The sequence below is a fragment of the Mytilus edulis genome, chromosome 10, assembly GCF_963676685.1.
Source record: "Mytilus edulis chromosome 10, xbMytEdul2.2, whole genome shotgun sequence".
In the NCBI taxonomy this organism is placed as follows: Eukaryota; Metazoa; Mollusca; class Bivalvia; order Mytilida; family Mytilidae; genus Mytilus; species Mytilus edulis.
Genome location: NC_092353.1, coordinates 61,035,425 through 61,059,539, shown reverse-complemented (window position 1 = coordinate 61,059,539; position 24,115 = coordinate 61,035,425). Strand labels below are relative to the sequence as shown.

At 31.8% G+C, this 24,115-nt stretch overlaps 2 protein-coding genes across 2 annotated transcripts; one reads left to right on the top strand and one right to left on the bottom strand.

Moving 5' to 3' along the window:
• Positions 1 to 1,297: 1,297 nt before the first annotated feature.
• LOC139491655 (uncharacterized) lies at positions 1,298 to 10,125 on the bottom strand. The gene is made up of 3 exons (XM_071279446.1): positions 9,671 to 10,125; positions 4,059 to 4,271; positions 1,298 to 2,316 (listed from the first exon to the last, which is right to left on the bottom strand). Exons 1-3 carry the CDS (start codon positions 10,056 to 10,058, stop codon positions 1,667 to 1,669), a joined length of 1,251 nt encoding a protein of 416 aa, XP_071135547.1. The 5' UTR covers positions 10,059 to 10,125; the 3' UTR covers positions 1,298 to 1,666.
• Positions 10,126 to 13,219: 3,094 nt separating this feature from the next.
• Positions 13,220 to 15,363, top strand: LOC139491651 (uncharacterized). Its single transcript, XM_071279440.1, has one exon. It carries the CDS (start codon positions 13,303 to 13,305, stop codon positions 15,259 to 15,261), a length of 1,959 nt encoding a protein of 652 aa, XP_071135541.1. The 5' UTR covers positions 13,220 to 13,302; the 3' UTR covers positions 15,262 to 15,363.
• The last annotated feature ends 8,752 nt before the right edge of the window (positions 15,364 to 24,115 follow it).

The window sequence follows — 24,115 nt, the reverse complement described above, 5'->3', positions numbered from 1 at the left end:
CGGTATTACAAAATGTATTAGATTCTGTAAACATCATGTATTGCTGATAACTTTTGTTGTGTATAGTTTAAAATTCTATACAATAGTTTTCCAGATAATGGGCAAATACATTAAAATTAATCAAAATTCGTAATTTAAGGGCAATTACTACTGGTGTGACAGCAAGTAGGTCATACCATTTTGATTATTTTTACCCCATATCAGATTTTCTCTATCTATTATGATTTAAAAGATATAAGACATTTAATGCATTTTACTCATATGTCCTGTTTTTAGCCATGACAGCAATGTGGGTTGGTTGGCAGAAAAAAAAACCAGACATGTCTTTATCATGTTTATGTTAGTTACCCAAGTAACAATATACTTGGTAAGTTCCTTGTAGGGAACCTATACTCTTAGTTTGATTTCATTCTGTTTATTGGATCTCAAAATCAAATTAAATATAACTAGAGGCTCCAAGGAGCCTGTGTCGCTCACCTGATATTTTTATTTACAATTGATGCATGAAATAATGCAATCGTTTTGCTTTAGTTTCAGAAATATAAGTCAAAAACTTCATTTTTTCCCTAAGTTCTATTTTTAACCATGTCTGCCATGTTGGTTGACAGACAGGGTCATCGGAAACATTTTTTAAACTAGATACCCTAGTGCTGATTGTGGCCAAGTTTAGTTAAATTTGTTTCGTGAGAAGACTTTTGTAATAGATTACCAAAATTAACGAAAATTGTTAAATTTGACTTTAAAGGGCAATACTCCTTAAGGGGTCAATTGACCATTTTGGTCATATTGACTTATTTGTAGATCTTACTTTGCTGAACATTATTGCTGTTTAATACAGTTTATCTCTATAATAATATTCAAGATAATAACCATGCAAAAACTGCAAAATTTCCTTAAAATTACTATTTCAGGGGCAGCAACCCAACAACGGCTTTTCTGATTCATCTCAAAATTTCAGAACAGATAGATCTTAATCTGATGATCATTTGGCCAGGTGAGCTAAAAAATCAAAGAAAGGCTGGATAATGGGCGACATCCAACAACTGATGACGAAAGCTAACTACTTGGCCACTGGAGCTATACACTGTATGTATGTTTTTTTGTTTTTATTTGTTTTTCCTTTACCAAAAATGAATAATATGTACTTACTATTTGCAATAAAATAAGTATTTGTGATTACACTTAAAAGAGAAAAATCTCCAAATTTGTCAACAAAACAAAAAGCATTGCAAAGTTAAAGCACCTTATTAACTGGACAGAAAGTATTTGTACATCTTTTTAATCAATTTCAATAAAATTAATTATATATTTATTTATTTAATTTCATCGGAGATCACACCAAGCTTTACAGCTAGATTTAAATTGAAGACTATCACCCCTTGCAAGCAACATTAATATGCATATACCGGTATATGCACAAATATGCAATGAACAGTTAATGCTATTTGTCATAAGAATGTAACGACTGGTCCAGACTGGATGATCAACAACTTCACAGTTTTGTTACTTTTTATTCAAATTGGATAAAGTGCACTTGATTTGAAAAAAAAAGTATCATTCTGTGTTGAAACTGTATCTACATAGAGCATTGATGTAAAATTGCAATTAATGATATTGATGTTTTGTTCGACTTTTAATGATGATGCATACATAATACATTTATATTTCAGGGTGTAAGAGTTTGGAAATGCACCTCAAATTCTTTTTTAACTGGTGGATAAAACCATTTTGTCATTCGCAAAGTTGCTTCAATGTCCTCCAATTTGTCCGTTGTCATTTTTGAGAGGAAGCCACAACTTCCAGACAAAATCTCAGTGTCCTCTTTTCTAAGCTGTGGTTGCATCGATAAATAATTAATAGTCATCCAAAGTTGAAGTACAGATGAAAGGTTTAATTTTGCCGGATTTTTTCTTATTGTGTCATCTTCCCATAATGGAATAGGTGGTCCTTTATTACACAAAAGAATATCGTTCTTAGAATCGTACAAATAAATATCAAATTGCCTTGCATTGGCAGCAATAATTGGAACCATCGATGCTGACTGAGTCTGTTCAAGTTTTAATGTTGGTTTTGATACTTTTTGATACATAGAAAATGTTATTGCCATAGATATTATCCTTTGTACAGTATTTTCTCCACGAAGAGATGATGTATCTCTGTTCCCTATAAATGTTTTAAGATTTGATTCAAGATTGGAGCCCTCCACCATAAATTCATTGTTCTCGCTACTTGCATCTTCTGGTACTACAATACCACAGACTCCTCCATAGGGAAGCATCATTATATCTGGACATCCATACCATAGAGACTCACTTCCTGAAAGTAAAATAAATTATTCTTCCTTAAGGATCTTGTCTGGTGAAATTTAAAACAAAATTGAATTTAAAATTGATAAGTTGAATCAGAAGAGCATTAGTTAAAAAAGAAAATAAGCTAACATTATTGAAAGATCAGAAGTCCCTTTTGAGGTATTTAGTTTTTGAAAAATGGCAGGACTCAGACTTTGAACTAATATGTAACATTGATATTACAATGTAATTGGGTCTAACTTCTAGGCCATTTAGTCTCCAGTGGAGAGGTTTTCCCATTGGAAAATATACCTCATCTTATTTTTATTAACTGTTAAATTCTATTTGACAGGAGGCTAAATTCCAAGGCAGTAACATAAGTAGGTGCAGACCTAGGATTTTTTTAAAAAGGGGGAGGCCCTAATGGCAAAATAACATCACGTGGGGCACATTTCAATATGTGACTCTATAAGGGGGCTCCAGATCCCCACACACTTCCAAATAGAAATATAGTTCAAAAATTTCAGCAAAAAATTGAACATTTGTTTTTTCATTACAAATTTATTAATTACACTATTTGTTATTACTTTATGATAAGGTACAAAAATCAACCCCAAAAGTAGATTTGGTTTGGCCCCAGATGACTTTTAAAATGTGTATATCATTGAAAAAGCTCCAAATTATCTCCCTTTGGTGCAAAAATGCAATTTTTTGGCATTAATTTTTTTTTAACACATCGGTGACCTATATATTTTATTACTGTTTTCAAATAAGCTGTACATAAACTAAATAATTGTAAAATTTAAGCGATTACTGTGATTAGGTTATTTTTTTATTTCGTTATTACCTCTCTTTCTCCTATTAGTTCAACAGAAAAAAAGGACATTAACAAAAATGTGTGCTTCTTTCGGAGACAGATTATGATCTTAAACAATTGGTGACCCCATTTTTTAATTTCAATTTCTATTAGGTATATGATAAAGTTCATTTATCAAAATATATAGCTAAATCCTATATTAAAAACAAAAATTGATTTATACCCGTGAGCCCCCTTAACATGTTTAAAGTCATATGAACCTTCAAATTAAAAAAATGTTTTTTATAACTTAATGGCTTGTTTTTATTATAAAACTTATGTACATATTCTAGTTTCTCAACACATTTAATAATTTGTTCAAATTTAGGAGATATTTTTTTTTTAATTGTTTGCTTTCAGTAAACAATTTGCCGAAATATTTTCTGTATGCAGTGAACTTAGCATGACCTTTCTTGTAAAAATCAAAATCGCAAAACACATGGATCTGTCATTGAAATAAACTTTTACTTTATTGTACATGTTATAGTTATCAAAAGTACCAGGATTATAATTTTATACGCCAGACGCGTGTTTCATCTACATAAGACTCATCAGTGACGCTCAGATCAAAATAGTTCAAAAAGCCAAATAAATACAAAGTTGAAGAGCATTGAGGACCCAAAATTATACACTTGCTCAAAATCGATAATGCTTCTTTGTTGATTGTTCACATAAGGTGACAATCAGTAAACTACGGCTCCAAAACACAACAATTAATTAGCTGCCATATTTTCACATCGTAACAGACCGAGAAAAATATTTTTTTGACGATTGTAAGATATGCATTCGTAAAAGATGATAAAATCCTGCACAGATGACTAAGTTTATGATATATACATGCATTGGTTCAAGAATTGGATAAACATTATTTTTTACCAGTCACTACCGGTACTTTAAGAAAATAAACAAATTACCTATTCCAATATTATCGTAAATGATTTCCTCTCCACAGTTCCTGGAACAAGGACATGTTACAAGATCCAATTTGCTAGGTTTTTTATTCGTCACAAAATGATTTCTTCCAAAGTTTGCTGTCAATCTTGAGAACAAGTGATTCGCCATAATAACACTAATATGACCTTCATTCTGTAATCGTAAAACAGCTTGAAGACAGCTTTCATGATAATCTGAAATAGAAATAATTTGGTTATTTTCTACATACATTACAAGTTTTAGTTTATTCTGACTGTAATATTTTTTCTGTCTATGAAGACATTACATCAAGAATGTGTTGTAACCTGAAGAACCTGCATAGCATGTTATTTTAAGTGTGTACTCTTTTTTATGTTATTTAGAATAGACAGAAAAAACTAAATTCCATTTTAAGCTGGAGAAAACAATGAAAAAACATTGATGGGTCACATGTCAAAATTATGTCTATGAGCTGATTAACATAACAACGTCAGCCAATCAGAAGAAGCGTTACTTCAAAAACTAAATTATTAGACAATGTAAAGAATTTATGATCATGATGACATTCTGCAGTGTTTTTATTTTTTTACTGGTAAAGTATATTATTTTTGAGGTAAGTATTATTCCCAAACGATAGTCATGATAGTTAAAAACGTTCTCCTTTTCTTCTTTTTTTGAAATTTTCTCAACTACATTGGTCAATTGGGTGTTTGTTTTTTGTCTGTCATTAATAGCTTTTAACATGTTGAAATATAGGTAAATGGCCCAGCACTCAAGGAAAACAGGCATCATAGACTATCTTTTTACTTGTAAATCCCATCTGAAGTCCATCTTTTAAAAACTAGAGGCTCTAAAGAGCCTGTGTCGCTCACCTTGGTCTATGTGAATATTAAACAAAGGAAGCAGATGGATTCATGACAAAATTGTGTTTTGGTGATAGTGATGTGTTTGTACATCTTACTCACTGAACATTCTTGCTGCTTACAATTATCTCTATCTATAATGAACTTGGCCCAGTAGTTTCAGTGGAAAATGTTAGTAAAAATTTACAAATTTTATGAAAATTATTGAAAATTGACTATAAAGGACAATAACTTCTTAGGGGGTCAATTGACCATTTCAGTCATGTTGACTTATTTGTAAATCTTACTTTTCTGAACATTATTGCTGTTTACATTTTATCTTTATCTATAATAATATTCAAGATAATAGCCACAAACAGTAAAATTTCCTCATTGTTCCTTAAAATTACCAATTCAGGGGCAGCAACACAACAAAGGGTTGTCCGATTCATCTAAAAATTTCAGGGCAGACAGATATTGACCTGATAAACCCCCATGTCAGATTTGCTCTAATTGCTTTGGTTTTTGAGTTATAAGCCAAAAACTGCATTTTACCCCTATGTTCTATTTTTAGCCGTGGGGGCCATCTTGGTTAGATGGACGGGTCACCGGACAAATTTTTTTAACAAGATACCCAAATGATGATTGTGGTTAAGTTTGGATTAATTTGGCCCATTAGTTTCAGAGGAGAAGATTTTTGTAAAAGTTAAAGACGCCGGACTATGGACGACGCCGGACGCAAAGTGATGGGAAAAGCTCACTTGGCCCTTCGGGCCAGGTGAGCTAAAAATGATAAACATACAGCAGTTATAACTCGCATAATGTTTATGAAACTTATAATTTCAACTTACAATACAAATAGAATTGTAATATTGTCATGACTGTTTTAAGCATTTTTAATTATGCATGATATGCAGCTTCTTAAATCCTTTATCTTCTTGATCTTTATTTTAATGTTATGTATTTTGATTCAGTATGTTTGTGTTGTTATAAATATATGATATGTAAACCAAATCAATTTTATAATGATGATGATGATTATTTATTTCAAAACATTTAAGTGTTATTCAGTCATTTATACAAGAGTAATTCCGATAATAATAGCGTTATCTGGTCAAAGGAGGTACTGCTGGGTACTGCTTGACAGTAGAGCTAGGCAGAATACAAAACAAATATTTGTTTATTCAATGTTAGAATGATGCATTGTGGATTATGCACCATTTCTTGTCATATCATGCATATGGTAGGAAATATGTAAATTGCCATAAATATTGAAAATAATTTTTTCATTCATCATCATGATCATATTCATAAAAAAAGAAAATTTCAGAAAAAGATATAAATTTATTTTTACATGTATTTCTAACTGTAATTTTGAAGAACTAATAAAATCCAGTGGCGGATCCAGAACTTTTCCTAAGGGGGGGACCCGCTCCAGTCATGCTTCAATGATTCCCTATATAATCAACCAAATTTTTCCCACGAAAGGGGGGCTGGGGCCCCTCAGCCCCCCCCCCCCCCCCCCTGGATCTGCCTATGAAATCTAATAGTTTAATTAATGTGATTTGGAGGAAAATATAGTGTATACATCCAACATGGCGACCACATATTTTTCCTTGGTCGCCATGTTGGATGTACACGCTTTATTTATAATGATCTTTATGAACTTACGTGCTTTCTACATGTATGTATCATTTTTAAATTATAAAAGTACCTTTATAATATTCTATTATTTAAAAGTCACCAATATGTGCTATTTTTAAAATTTTATTTAAAAGTGTTATTTAGTCATTTATACAAGAGTAATTCCGATAATAATAGCGTTATCTGGTCAAAGGAGGTACTGCTGGGTACTGCTTGACAGTAGAGCTAGGCAGAATACAAGACAAATATTTGTTTATTCAATGTTAGAATGATGCATTGTGGATTATGCACCATTTCTTGTCATATCATGCATATGGTAGGAAATATGTAAATTGCCATAAATATTGAAAATAATTTTTTCATTCATCATCATGATCATATTCATAAAAAAAGAAAATTTCAGAAAAAGATATAAATTTATTTTTACATGTATTTCTAACTGTAATTTTGAAGAACTAATAAAATCCAGTGGCGGATCCAGAACTTTTCCTAAGGGGGGGACCCGCTCCAGTCATGCTTCAATGATTCCCTATATAATCAACCAAATTTTTCCCACAAAAGGGGGGCTGGGGCCCCTCAGCCCCCCCCCCCCCCCCTGGATCTGCCTATGAAATCTAATAGTTTAATTAATGTGATTTGGAGGAAAATATAGTGTATACATCCAACATGGCGACCACATATTTTTCCTTGGTCGCCATGTTGGATGTACATGTACACGCTTTATTTATAATGATCTTTATGAACTTACGTGCTTTCTACATGTATGTATCATTTTTAAATTATAAAAGTACCTTTATAATATTCTATTATTTAAAAGTCACCAATATGTGCTATTTTTAAAATTTTATTTAAAAGTGTTATTTAGTCATTTATACAAGAGTAATTCCGATAATAATAGTGTTATTTGGTCAAAGAAGGTACTGATGGGTACTGCTTGACAGTAGAGCTAGGCAGAATACAAGACAACTATTTGTTTATTCAATGTTAGAATGATGCATTGTGGATAGCACATTTTTTTGTCATATCATGCATATGGTAGGAAATATGTATATTGCCATAAATATATTGAAAATAATTTTTTCATTCATCATGTTCATAAAAAAAGAAAATTTCAGAAAAGATAGCAATTAAAATTCAAACCATTATCAATTAGCATTGTCATGATTGTGAATCACTAGTTAAATAACATGTCTTGAATAACAAGCCAATAGACAACTCTTGGGTTCTATGCATTTCCGTCAAAAATTTGTTTAAGTGAACATCATTCGTGCGTTTAGGGGCGTTGTCACTTCCATTCCAGCGAGTCAGTGGTTGGAAAACTATGATGTTATATTGTATAAATTTTTAGGCAAATTGAATTCTCATAATTGCCAATCAGCACTGCTGTCATTAGGGAATTGTGATTAAGTACCTACAGAACAAACATTTTCTAAAGTTTATCCAGCACAATGATGTTCACTAAGATGCTTGATGAACATTATTAATGATTAATAGTGCAGGGATGCAGGCGATCCCCCCTATCTAGTAAATGACGTCATAAAGGTGTGCATAATTGACTAGTTTTTTCTGGTGACGGACAAAACTCGAAAGTGGTCTATTTGTACATGTATATTCATACACTTAATCGCTATTTATTCCATTCCAGATAAGTTCTAAAATTACACAACTTTTTCATCCAGCAGTCAGAGCTCAGACATAAACAAGTCCATTTTTGTTTTCGACTTATAGAAGTCAAAACATGTATTTATCATAAAAATATGTTTTCAATTTTAGACTTATCTAAGTCAGAAAATGACAGACTTGTTTAGGTCTATTTATGTTGATGAAAAAACTTAATTTCACTTGGTGGCCAAACTACACCACCTATGACAGCAAAAACCTGTCTGAGAGTTCACAAGGACTTGAGCTATCTATATTTAATTGTCTAATTGAACATCCTGACTAAACACAGATGTTTTACCTCATTAAGTGTTGTTCCAGGTGGTTGCATTGTAAGGTTAATTAACATTATCTCCGATTTTTTAGACTCTCGTTCATATTTTTCTTTAGAAGACAAAGCATTGTCTTTCAATGTTGTCATTATTTGATTTAGATGCATGACCTCCTTATAAATATGCGTGGGTCTTGAAGTTTACCAATTTTGATCACTTATCGACTTGTAGAAGTCGTTATTTGCAACTTTTTGATTCTTGTCAATTATTTCTTGCTTTACAATATTTGACTTATTAAAGTCGTATTTTGTCTTGCATTAAAGGGAGACAAATCCTAAAACTTACAAATTTAGACCTCTATGAGTCAAAAGCAGATTCAGACTTATTTATGTCTGAGCTCTGACTGTCCAGTTGAAGCTATCTGGGACCCTGTTTAAACAATGCACCATGCATGATACTTTTTAATGAGACCTGTTTAAACTACCGTAAATACTTCAAACAAAATATTTTTTTACTTTAATTCTAATTTCGAAAAAAGTGGATCATACTATATCAAAGTTTCTTGATGATCACTTTGTAAAGTTTTTTCTCCCTCAGTTCACTGCTGATGACCTCCATTTTTCGGCCGGTGACCCAAAACAGGAAGTTGTATAAATAAAATTGAGAATGGAAATGGGGAATGTGTCAAAGAGACAACAACCCGACCAAATAAAAAACAACAGCAGAGGGTCACCAACAGGTCTTCAATGTAGCGAGAAATTCCCGCACCCGGAGGCATCCTTTAGCTGGACCCTAAACAAATATATACTAGTCAAGTGATAATGAACGCCATACTAATTTCCAAATAAGTGACTGTTTTTCCCGGAATGGACTAAATAGCGATAAGGTGTATTGTTTAAAGAACAAGCACATACATTAGTTCAAATAATTATGACGTATTAAAAGGCTATTATATTTTGTGCTTTGATTCCTTACAGCGATGATGTTAGGCGTCAAAGCACAAAATATTATAATAGCCTTTCAAGACATCATTATTATTTGGACTAGCATATACATATTCTATTCTATTCTATTCTATATGCTGTAATTCAGTCCTTTTAAGCACTAAAAAGGGGTTCATGGATTGAATTATGCCTGGCTGTACTGCTGCATAAGAGGGTTTGGACAGGTTGAATGAAAGTACAAGGTGATACCAACCTTTTCTATATAAAAAACCAGAAACAAGTGTTTCAGTTGCATATGAGAGCAAGGATGAATCAATGGGATTTTTATCAATTTTCTTTTGTAAAGCATCAAATCCGCTATGAAACAATGATTTGAACGGAATTAGATATGGTTTCACACTTCCTGGATATGTGTTATTGTTTGTTACTGTTTGTTGATCTCGGAAATACTGATCAACATCCAAAGATGCATGTGAAAAATTCGTCCCCGACATGAAATCCTTCAGGCGAAGAGGCATAAACCAAACATCTCTGTATCCATCCAAAGAATTCTTCATAATTTCCCATATTTGTTTATCATTACAGGTCGAATTATTTCTATGAAATCTTAAAAAGACTTTACGGAGTTGAGAACTTCTCATTTTTGAAAAGGTATGTTTTGTGAGAGGGAAAGAAACGAGTATGGTTGTTCTTATTCTGGATAGTATTTCCACCGCACCGAACTGGTGCACCTCCGATATCTATATGGTTCTTCCTGATTACATGTTCGCCCCTGTCCGTTCATTTGGTCTACTGATATATTAAGTAACAGTAGACCAAAATAATCTAAACTGCTCGAAGTAAAAAAAAAACACAAAAAAAAAAATCGGCTAAACTTCGCATGTAAAAACTGTAAACTTCCCATGTTAAGTATGCATAAAAACTTATTTTTCGTTTATTTTTGGTCAATGTGTGTCCCCTTAGGTGGTGGAACTGTTCGACATACGAAAGTATGGTTACCATATAAGATTCAAAGTTTTACTTAGAGTCGATATTCAATAAACTACATAACACAAGCTCTAGTGAGCTATTCTCAAATCGACTTAATAACAAAATACAATACACACATACAAAAGTCATGAAAAACAACACAATTTTAAACATATAATGCATATTAATTAAGAATTGAATGCTTATTTTTGTAACTTTATTGGGGTGTAAAAGCTAAGCGCTTCATTCTAAAAATGTACGCACGGTCAACGCTTTTACAACCCTATAAAGTTACAAAAAGAAGCATTCAATACTTATAATTACATTTTTAGCTATGATCATGAAAACACGAATTTTAGATTTTTTTATTTAACTTCAACTGTGCACTTTATTGTGGGACCACGTGTTATCACGAATGAAAAGTTTTATTGAGTAATGCAATTGCTTAAGGAATAACATGTGATGTGCAGTTAGCCAATCAGAATAAAGTATTATAATGAAACATACATCTAATGTAATTATGATACCATAAATGACATATATACTAGGTTAAAAGCATATAGTACACTTAAAACATAGCACAAGTTAATAATAAGATTGCACAAATCATATAGTTACACAAAATATAAAAGTAAAATAAAACAGGCATACACACTATATGCATGCACTGCACTGGCATGAGCTGTTACTTGGATCCAATGTTTGTACCAATTTTTTAAATTGGTCAAAAGATGTTTCCATTCGACAATGGTTCGGTAGCTCATTCCAGACTTGTGCAGCATAATAGCGAAACGATCTTAAGCCATACCTACTAGTAGTTCGAACTGCTGTTTTCTGTGATCTTAAATGTTTCTATTGCAATTGTTTTTATTCTTCTTATTTTTATAAATGGTAATTTAGATTTTTCTAGCAGTTTTTCGTAATGAATATCATAATCTTCATAAATGAATCTTAGAGCTCATTCTTGAATTTTTTCCATTTTAAAAGATTTTTTTTCATTACAGTAGTGTCAATTTACTGGACATATAAAGGGTGTAAAGATCTAAAGAAGAAGTTCGCTCTGAGTTCGTTCGCCTATAGAGTAGGTTCGCCCAGGATGCGTTCTGTCTACTCCGATGATATCAAAAAATATTAATATTACGGTTATAAACGTTTAATAAGCTTATTCGGATATTTATATGGCATAACTTCTCGAAATTCACGAAAATACATGGAGAGATAAAGTTATTGGCTTGTTTTGGAGCATTAATTGTTCATAATAACAAATCTCACTGATTGTTGTAATAATTTTTACTTGATAGAAAGAATAATATATAACACAGACTGGCTTGCATATAAATTTAAAGATCTCTAGATTACTATTTCAAGCATGCCAAGAAATCACCTCCATTAAAATTTTGACGTGAAACATCCCGTAAAGCAAATTACATGGATGATTAATAATGACCATTTGGTATATGGCCGTGTTCTAATTAAGCGACAAGTACATGCAGGTCATATATTATTTGTTTTTGTTTTTTTATTGACACTGTGACTTTATATTTGTTTGTGACCTGATATTTGTTCAAAAGAATTTATTTACATAACAAAACTTTTTTTTGGCAATTTTCGTGATATTTTATCCATTGCCTAAAAAGATAACCTACTCTCTGGATAAAATATTATATAATGCTTGTTCCTATTGGAACTTTTGTTATATAATAAAAGTTCCATTTGGAACACAGAGGAACTTTCATAAAGCAATATTTTATCCAACGTATATATAGGAAATTTTCTAATGGCAATGGATAAAATGTTATACAGACTGAGTGAAAGTTCAAGCTTTTGAAAAAAATATCATGCATGTATACAACAATATGTACACTCAGGTGGTTACTTTTTACTGCACTTAACTCTAAACAAGCACAAGCTGAAAACTGCATGCACATGTTGCTCTCTAGATTTGTTTGGTATTTGTGCTATTTCAAATTGTTTACTTGCTCATCGGGGTATAACTCGATTCCCTTTTTTATTCGTATATATTACGAACATAAGATAAAGAAATTCACGATTTGACTAGTCTATGTTTTTCCCTATCCCAACTAAATCATTCACTGTAAATGAAAAGTAATGCCTATTTATAACGAAGTGGAATAAAGGTTCTCATATAGTGTTCAGCAATATTATAACGAGACAAATAAAAAGACAATAGTATAAGATTTGAATTTTATAAGATTTAAGTACAGTTTAGAAATAAAACGTTTTGCTATCACATATTTACATTTTGACTTGATATACATTAAATAGTTAGTGCTTTTCAAAGTTTAATTCTTTTTTATTCCTAAGTTTTGTGTTGTTTCTTGTAAAGACTGATCTTGCACGTTTCATTGATCCTAAAAGTGCATGTGTTAGATATAAGTGAGAACACATTTTGTTTAGATTATTTAGATACTTCAATTCATTAATTCATAAAATTTTGAAATCTGAATTTACATGTAGTATAGGGTAAATTTTACCTATATGAAAGTATGCATTTAAATCAAGTACTTTTTTGTTTGTTTGACGTAACCGTTATGGTTGATTTTCTTTTGAAAGTCTTTTTTTCAATTGGTAGATGATTGATTATCAGAGTATCTCTAACTTCTCTAATGAATTTTAAATGTCATTACGGGTAACGTTTTAAATCATGCACTAAATTGGAAGGCTTTTCTACCTCAGAAATAGATTACCTTTAGTTAGCTAGATTCTCTACCGCAGGAGTAGATTACCGTAGCTGTATTTGGCAAAACTTTTAGGAATTTTGGTCATCAGTGCTCTTCAACTTCGTACTGTATTTGACCCTTTTAACTTTTTTGGATTCGAACGTCTATTTAAATCAGATATCAATTGATATGTGAAAACACGTAAACAGGAAGGATAAAGTCTATCATTTTTAAAATGGCGACACCCACAAAGGATATGGACAATTTTGACGATCTATTAACGTGTACAATTTGTCTGGAAACTTTCAAAGTTCCGAAGTATTTGCCATGTCTACACACTTTCTGTGAATCGTGTATTAAAACTTACATTGTATCATCTACGGAAAAGGAAAATCAGTCCGAGGGATTCAACTGTCCGGTTTGTCGAACATTTGTATCGTACGACAAAAGACCAGATAAACCAGAAGCATGGGCTTCCTCGTTACCGATGAACCATTTTGTGATAACGATGATGGATAAGCGAGCAATTCAAAGGTCAGAAATGATGTGCAACTCGTGCAAGATTAACAACAAGATAAAAAATGCTATTTCTTGGTGTACCATTTGCGAAGAGGCATTTTGTGAACAATGCGATGAATGTCACAGATCTTTCAAATTTTTGGCTAAACATAAACTCGTTTCAATCAAAGAAATTCAGATAGGAAATTCCGATTTAAAAATATCTGAAGTCTTGATTTGCGAAGAACATGCCGATAAGATTGTTGAGGTTTATTGTGTGGATCATTCGAAGCCATGTTGTACGTTATGTGCAACACTTTCTCATCGCAAATGTGAAAATGTTATCTCCATTGTAAAAGCCGCTACAGGTATAAAACAGTCCGAACTTACCACAAGTTTGATTAAAAGTCTTGACGAAAGGAATACAAAAATTAGTGAAATAGTTGAAAATCAAAAAGGAAATTTGGCTAAAGTTGAAACTGCCACTGAAAACATGATTAAAGAAGTATCAACACTTAAAACGGCAGTAATAAATCATTTAGGTGTGTTGGAAGAGAAATTTAAGGCCGACATGGTCTCATCAAAGAAGAACGTCGTCATGAACTTAAGTGATGTCGTTAATACATTTTCGAGTTATAAAAGTACATTGATTAATTGGAAGTCAGTCCTTGAAGGGTCCATAGAACATGGATCTGACCAACAGTGTTTAATGGAAGTTAACAAGATTGGTCCAAAAATGACTATACTGGAAAAAGAAATGAAAGAAGATATGAAAAAGATGAAGAACATGACTATTGATTTTGTTCCTTCTGAACTAATTGAGAAGTTTAAAACGAGCGCAGAATCGTTCGGTTGTGTAAATATAGTACAAGACGAGTTTCCAGGTACACTGTCTATCGGGGGTTATAGAAAAAAGGTAAATTTTCGCAGTGGCGACATTAAAATTTTGCATACAATTATTGCTGCTGAGACAGATGACACGAGTGCATTAATCATTGCTGGTTACTTGGTTATAACAAGCTTTCACAAAAGTAACGTTGCAAAATTCAGTCTCGATGGACACTTTGTAGACAGTTTGACTGTGGTAAAGTCCCCAAAGGATATAGCACACGTTGACCAGACTCAAGTCGCTATTTCAATTTATGGTAATAACAAAATTTTGTTTGTTGACATTACAAAAATGAAGTTATTACGAACATTGGATTTTGATTTAGTAAGTATACGCGTTTATGGATTATGCTGTATCGAAAGGAATTCATTTATTGTATCTGATGGATCCACACTGACATGGATAAACTCATCAGGGAAGAAAGTGAAACAGAAGTCAACAAGTGGCGAATCTTTTTATGTTTCGATATTGAATATGAAAGATCATATATATGGAGATAGAAGGAATTCTGTAACATGTGAAGTGGGGAAAACTACCAAGTTTACGTATACAAATAAGCAGTTGTCCTCCCCACGAGGAATCGGAATAGACTTTGAGGGAAATATATACATTGCTGGATATATTTCTAAGAACATTCACCAAATTACTACTGATGGAAAATTAATACGAATAATTCCGGTTAAAATATTTGGAATTCAGAATCCCTGGACAATTCGTTTTTCTCCTACCGACAGCAATAAATTTGTCGTTACATGTGCAGAGTCCGGAAAAGTTGTACTGTGCGAAATTGAGGCAAATTCAATATAACACTTCTATAACTATAAACATTGTTACTTCCTATGGAAAATATTTGACTCTCTCCTTGATTTTATTCAAGTTGAAATGTTGTAAGGAACTAAATTCCTCCGAAGTGCCTTTTTTCAAACGTATGAATAAAAAGTTGAAGTATGTTCAGTAAGGATTATACTTCGTCAAATTATCTCCTCCTAGTTTTTATAATCGTAAAAATGGAAGCAATGGTAGTGATGACGCGCAGTAAATTTAAGCTCTTGAAAACCGATAAATTTATCCACATAGTATCATTACAATTATATGCTAGTTGTATTTTAAAAGACAAATGTATCTACTAGCTATTGACCACCATTTAGCATACTTTAATGCATTTGGTCAACTTAAAACTATAGTTTGATCGGTTGTCAGGGAGAATTTTCGAAAATTCAACAATTCAAAAGTACACCTACTCTGTTGTTATGACTCATTAGAAAGCTTTTCATTTGACACAGATATTGCATCTTAAATTTATTTTTGTAAAGTTTCAGTGTTATTGTATCAACCTACAACATAAGTTTATATAAATGATATAATCTGAAGCGAGATTTTTTGTACGTTTTCAAGACAGAATGGTCTACTCAAACACACCTGAACCTTTAAAGGTGTCCTCAACTTTCTCTTTTCGAAGAAATGATTGCCTATTTTGGGGATTTTTCTCTATAAAACAGTCATTAGGGACAGGGATGCAAATTGATGCTTTCAAAAGATAAGTCTATTATTATTCTTTGGATTTTCTAGGCGGTATTTATGCTTATGATATATTTGCTCTCAATATTGACGACTTCAGTATGTACACTAAAGAGATTAATCCTGCCGAACTGACTTTAAATAAAGCTAATACTAACAATAAACACTGCCCTTTCCTGGTTCTTGATATCTATATCTTTAACGGTAAGCTTAAAACCAAATTTTATGATAAAAGAGATGATTTTTCATTTCCTATTGTTAATTATCCATTTTAAGATGTTGACGTTCCCTTGTCACCATCTTATGGTGTTTATATATCTCAACTTGTTCGATTTGCTAGTGTATGTAACAACGTATTTGATTTTAACGAAAGAAGTCTCTGTATTACCGAAACATTATTACACCAGGGATTTCGATATCACAAACTAATCGAAAACATTTAATAAATTTTATTATCTGTACATGTACAATGACATCAATCGTAAATATAAATCAACATGCAGACAAATAATACGTTCAGGTATTTCACACCAATCTTTTAAGGCAGTATATTCTTTACAAAACACAAAACTGGTGACATTCACCTCAAAAGGTAACCAAACCTTTAAACAAATTTTTTTTAGAAGGAATATAGTTTCGATACTGTTGTCAAGTCATTAAGCATGACATATTTTGGTATTAATATTGATTCACTCATAGGGTTTTTGTATCGGAAATAAACACATTTATTCTGAAACCAGTTGTTGGCATGATACGGGTTATGTTCTTCTCATATATGTTAGGATGGTATGATACTAAACCCCAAACGGGAGGGATTGTACTAGATTTTCAAAGGATGAACACATAATCTTTCAATAACTTTAATTGAGGTCTGGAGCTGGCATGTCAGCATCTGCTAAGTAGTTTATTGTTAATTAATGTATCCTTGCCATTTTGATTAGTTTTGTTTTGTTACATATTTTGGCATCGGACTCGGGCATCTTTTAAACTTAGTCATTTTTGGAGTTGATTATGACGTCCATTTTCACAGAACTAGTACACATTTTTATTTATGGGCCAGCTGAGGCCTATCTCTGGTTGCAGGATGTCTCGCTGCGTTGAAGACCCATTGGGGCCTTCGTCTGTTATCTGCTCTTTGGTCGGGTTGTTGTCTCTTTGACATATTCCCCATTTTTATTCTAAATTTTATTACGCACAAAAAATGACATACACGAATTTGCACCTACCACAATCGACTGTTTTGTGAAAATTTGTCTTGTAAACAATCAAATATACCAACTTGGCTTTTTTGTACCTTCTCTAACAAAGAATTTCATTTCTTTTGTTTAATTTCAACTGGTATCCATCTGAGTTGTTTTCACGTTAAATTTTATTTCATTTGATTTCATGTTGATACTAATATTTGGAGAACTTCTAGTAAAATGAAAAATGTAAATTTGTTATCATTTTGTACAAATTATAATTTGTACAAAAATATTGTACAAATTATAATTTGTATTTTGACTTTGTACAAATTGTAATTTGTACAAAAAGTGCTTGTACAAATTACAATTTGTACAAAAATGGACAAAAATTCACTTATAACTTGTACAATTATTTATCATATGGATTTTGGTGAAAAAAGCATCGATACTCATTATTGAAATGCTATTAAATGACCACACACTCACTGAGTACACCTAAGTTACAAAATCAAACATTAGTTCTTTATCATTCGTTTGAGCAGTTGATCTAGTGATTTATGAAATCAGGTATTACAAGCCATCTTTTGACTCTCAAATCGATGACGACCTGTTTTACTGGCATTTTAACTGCTTCACATAGCGAACGTTGAAGCTCAAGAACCGTTGCTGTGAATAAACATGTGTATTTCACTGCTTCAGTTGGACTTTTAGACAAATAAATATCCAAGAAGGAAAGCGAGATTAAACACCCCATTTGTTTAAGGAATATGACTATGCTAAAGTCAGGAATATGTCAGTTGTTTTTCTGCCGTTTTTTTATCAATGTTTTTTTTTTTCAACAAGGATCTTTGTTTTATAAATATCAAACTTAACGCAAATCAGTTGAGACAATCTAAGCTTTAAAAAACAACATTAAACGTATGCAGAACAGACAGACAGATTTTTATTTTATAGTTGGTGTAGTATTATAAAATCATCAGACCCAATGGCATTGAACCATCAATCTTTTCACAAACAAAAGTGAAGCTGAATAAGTCATATAAATCCAATCTCTTGATGTACCAATTACAAATATAACCTATAACTTGTTTAAAGAAAGATTTGATTGTTTTCATGGACTTTATGAAATAACGAATAAGTGGCAACATATCTTTTGAGATCCTTTTCACGATCATCAAAATGCTATACACTTTTTCACGATACAAAATATCAAATTTTACAACTATAATCGTTTTTGCAAACTTTCTAAATAAAACAAAAATCCTCAAAATAACGATAAGAACTAATAAAGCAGTACTGAATGATCTCTTCTTTTTTTTTAAAGAAAAAGTAGTTTATGTATTAAAAATTTGTATAAAAATCCTATTTGTTTACTTTTTTTCTCTCAAAAATTTCGAAGATCAATCTGCCTTTTGTAGTTGTGATAAAACGGTGTATTTTGTTAATTAAGTTTAGTGTGTGGTCAGTTAATTACAATTCTATCGTGTGAAGAAATGCATTTTTCACCAAAATTCATATTTAAAACTGTTGTACAAGTTGTAAGTGAATTTTGGTCAAATTTTGTACAAATTGTAATTTGTACAGGCACGTTTTGTACAAATTATAATTTGTACAAAGTCAAAATACAAATTATAATTTGTACAATATTTTTGTACAAATTATAATTTGTACAAAATGATAACTTGTACACAAAATATACAAGATGGTTTGTCACCTATGTTTTGCATCCTTTTATGATGTCATTTCCTTTAATTGAACTTCAGTTAAGACACTTTCAGAATTCGTTAATTAAGGTGGCTGGGACGTCTTAATTAAATTCATAGAATGTTTTAATAATTTGTCAAATTGAAGTTTTTATCATGCTTTTTTCAAAAATATAATAAAAAGTATGGGTCACAGGACTTTTTTCACGCTACAGGTTGTGCAAAATTGTAAGTTTTGTATAGATTATCCATGGAAAATCCAATTTTGTGTGATAAAAAGAAAACTTCACCATATAATTTTGAGATAAAATGTGAGAAGATACCCCGGTAGCTCTTATAACATACTTTCAGATAAGAAAAAGAAAAAATGAGGTCAACGAAATTGTTTTCTTGCTCCATATTAAAATAGGTAAATTCGCAACACTTTCTATTATAAAATTACTTTATCTGAGTTATCTCCCCTTATTTGGCAAAATAAAATAAAAATGAATCAATCACAAATATGGTTTTTGTTTAGGAATTACAACCGTAAATATGATAAAACACATAATTTTCTATATTTACAATAAAAGTCTTACACATTAATTACATACTACTCTCAAAATTTGCACATTTCATTCAAGTCTAGACCAACTTTTATCTGCTACTTCAAAATCCAAGATGGAGTAAATAAACTCATCATAGATACCAGGATTGAAACTTTATATTTAAACCAGACGCGCGTTTCGTCTACAAAAGACTCATCAGTGACGCTCGAATCTAAAATTTGTTAAAAAGGCAATACAAAGTACGAAGTTGAAGAGCATTGAGGACCAAAAATTCATAAAAGTTTCGCCAAATACATCTAAGGTAATCTATTCCTGAGGTAGAAAAGATTTAGTATTTCAAAATTCAAAGTTTTGTAAACAGTTAATTTATCATTATGAACATATCAATGATAACTCAAGTCAACACAGAAGTGCTGACTACCCGCAAGACACCAAATAAATATTAAGACTCATTATTCGAAATTGATTTATTGTGAACAAATTTAAATCAGTATACGAAATTTTGCATACGTTTGCTAATTTACGAGGCTTGTTTAGGGGGGGTATCAATATCCCATATCCCATTAAGTTTTTATCCCAATATCCCGTATCCCTATAAAGTTTACCCCTAATATCCCAATAAATAATTTTTACAAATATCCCATATCCCTAAAACTATTTTGAAATATCCCAAAAAATCATTATGAATTCATTCCCAAGCCCATTTTTTTCCTCATCATCACAACGTCAACAATTTTGACTGGGAAAACAAACTGTGTTCATGGTGTTAAAGGAAATTTACAGTGCATACTTCCTGTGTTAAATAAGAATATATGTGTCCAAAAGATGAAGTGTTCCATCTTAGAGCCTTGTATAACAATATCTTTTTATGTGATCTTAAACGACAAATTTAGTGTAAGGGGTCTAATTTCAGCCTTTTTTTTTAATTGTTCAAACCGTGATGCATATGACTGTAAAATTACATTTTGATAGCATTCTTCTTTCATTGATAAGAAACTTCATCCTACACGTTAACATATGTTGGAAAGAACAGAAGGATTCAACCCTGTCTCTTGTCCGAGATTGCTCTGACATCCACGGCTGTTTTGCCAGACAAGCTGAGACTGTGGGACGTCAGAGCACGTCCATATCAAAAAGTGGATATTTAGCATGCAAGTTCAATAACTCAAAATAAACACAAGAAAGCTGTACCTACATTACACTTAACTGTTGCAATATTTTAACAGCAGGCAAAATTTGCACAGCCCTTGTTTTGCAAAGAAATAACACAACATTTGACTCTGTGATCTTGAACTTTATGAATTACATAGATCCCAATATTTTTGTTACTTTTTTTTTAATTTCCTTCCTCACAACACCAGTAATAGAAAGAACATACATTAATTTACATTGATTATTTAGTAATTATTCGTTATTAACATAGTTTATACGGCGAAATATCTACTTTTTGATATGGGACGTGCTCTGGCGTCCCTCGGCCCCAGCTTGTCTGGCAAAACAGCCGTTGCACATCAGAGCAATCTGTGAAACGTGGAGACCTCTGAAGATCCTCGCCACGTAAAAAATAAGAGGTAAAACACTAGAAAATATCCTGTAATCATATAAAGCATCAAAACAAATAAAAACATTGACAATAATAAGGCTAAACTCATCAGATGGATACATTTTGTACATCTAACAAAAATCTATGATTATTTCAAGAAAATTATCAATGCATATGAGCATATACTATAAAAAAAGATGTGGTATGATTGCCAATGAGACAGCTCTTCACAAGAGACCATGTGACACAGAAATTAACAACTATAGGTCACCGTACGACCTTCAACAATAAGTAAAGCTCATACCGCATAGTTAGCTATAAAAGGTTCTGAAATGACAAATGTAGAACAATTCAAACGAGAAAACTAACGGCCTAATTTATGTATAAAAAAATGAACAAAAAACAAATATGTAACACAGCAACAAACGACAACCACTGAATTAAAGACTTCTGACTTTGGACAGGCACATACATACAGAATGTGGCGAGGTTAAACATGTTAGCGGGATCCCAACCCTCCCCTTAACCTGGGACAGTGGTGTAACAGTACAACATAAGAACCAACTATACAAATCAGTTGAAAAGGCTTAACTCATCAGATGGATACAAATAGAAATACATCTAACAAAAACAGAGAGTGGACGTGACCGAGTACTTGTACATCCCATCAACAAAAAGACACTAAGTACAGATCTGAGAGTACTCGCAGTTACTGACAGCTAGTTCAAAGCCAATTACAACTAATAAAAAGTAATGCACCTGAGACTAAATTATCAATCATTACACATCCAGCATCCAATGGCACGGTAAACAACATCTTCGTAAAAATGAGGATGTGCTATCCCGTTTGAAATAAGTTTTCTACAGGTAGAACCAAACTTCAAAACCAAATCTAGAATTTAGTAAATATTTTAAGTGATTTGTGGTAACGAAATCCCTGACTTAATAATTTACCAGGAATACATAGATTTCGTTCATTAAAATCCAAAATGTTACAACATACTAGGGCATAGCGGAGGAGTTGTGATATACAAACACCATAAAATAGTGCCAAAGGAACATCACCATCCAAAAAAGGAAAATTAACAATAAGGAACGAAGTATGGAAAGCAAAACAAATACTTTTAATATTATCAGTACATATGAGCATATAAATATAGAAAATAGATCAATACTTTTTGCTTGGGTTAGGATGACTTAAAAGTCACTTTTAAATAAAACAACCATATCAACAAAGCACTAAAATGACCTTTAATATTAAACTTTTTTGGGCAATTTTATCAAGTGAGATGTAAATATTTCTGTACTTAACTTTTAAATTCCACTTATTTCTTTTCATGTTAAAAATTCAATATCCTTATAAATGCATCAATATCCCATATCCCATTTACTTTAAGGACAAATATCCCATATCCCTAAAATTAAAATGGCAAATATCCCGTATCCCAATATACCCTATACAAGCCTCATTTACAAGCAGTATAAAATTGTAAATTGTATGGTATATTCATAGACTACGAAAATATATGAAAAAGAAAAAAAAAACCTTAATAATTTGAAATAAATTTAATAAAATTGATATTAGAAACTTTTGTGCTAGATTTAATTGTTATAAATGGCGTATTTAAAGGCCAGGGAAAGAGTATAAATAGCAGCCAATGAACGAAATAGTGGTAAATTCAAATTTCTTTGCCACATTCATATCAGGGACATATTTTTTAGAATAACCTTGTTCAAAGAGTGATTTTTAGAAAAAAAATTGTCACAGAACCTAGAACTGAACTATATTATCTGTTGCAAAAAAAATAAAAATTATTAACTAATTCTATTTTGTTATATTCCTAAAACAAATCATGAAGCAGAGGTACTTTTCATTTGAAATATACTTTGATTGATAGCTGGGCGGATATATACATTGTTTTTGTTTACACAGGAAGTAGATGTTGCCATGCATGCAGCCATGCTTCCATGCAAAATATCAACAAACACCTTACCTGTTGTGATAAATTCATTCCATTCCTATTTAATCCTCATTTCCATTTTATATTTCTTTCATAATCCAAAGAACCAAATAAATATGCAGCTAATTTGCCCAAAAATGTAATTACAGTCATAATATTGAATTTTATCCAGTCACAATCATTTTCCCTCCAAAACTGTGTTATATACAGAACAAAGGATTTCGATATAATTAATAAAAAATCCTGCAGGAGAATACAAAAAAAACTATTCCCACATGTGTCCCATATATGGAAACCCACCAGGATTAGGAAACCAACAACGCACAAGTGTCACAACACATTTTGGCATAATGTCTCTCTTGTGCCAGTCAAATCTTTGGCTTCTGTGGTCCCTGGTCATGGCATCTGCTTTCATAAGCACATATCTATCATCATTCCAGGCACCACGATGGAGAAGCATAGTCCAAAATCTTTTGTAGTGTTCCTTTCTCAAACTTGAGTTTCTTTGATGGGCTACTTCTGACTGACCATGCCACCACATTTGTCTGTTTTGATCATCAGTTATGCATGGCCTACAAAAGCAATATCTGCATTCTTCTTTGGACGGGTCTTGCTGTATAACAAATCCAGGCTGGTCATTGTCTTCATCATCTTCATCCTCATCATTATTGTCTGTTTGAGTACTCTGTTCTGTGGTCATCTGTAGATTTTGTGCATTCCCGCCATTTTCAATAGCAACAGCAGAGTCATCAAGAATTTTAATTTCCCAATCATTATGCCCAAACAAATGTTTTATAGTTTCTAATTGAAGATCACTTAATTCCATAGTAACTTTCTTATCACTCATTTTTAGGATTATTTAGAAAGCACACAAACAAAATATTTATACTGACTACAAAGATAATCTGGTCTGGATTTTATCACCAGGTTATGTGTACAGAAAGTTGCTGACTCTGCAGGTGACCTCATAAATTTGTTCAATAGATGTAAACAAGTCCAGAGGCAATTAGGGGATTGCATGTCAATTCCAGAGGCAATTAGGGGATTACATGTAGTTATTCATTTAGCAAGAAATGAAATACTATTTTTTTTACAACAAATCACAGAAATTAAAAAAAAAAAATAATAATAATTTATTGAAAAAGCCATGTAATGATCAAAGAAATTTGCATAGATCACTTTTATTTATATAAAAATCAGTTAT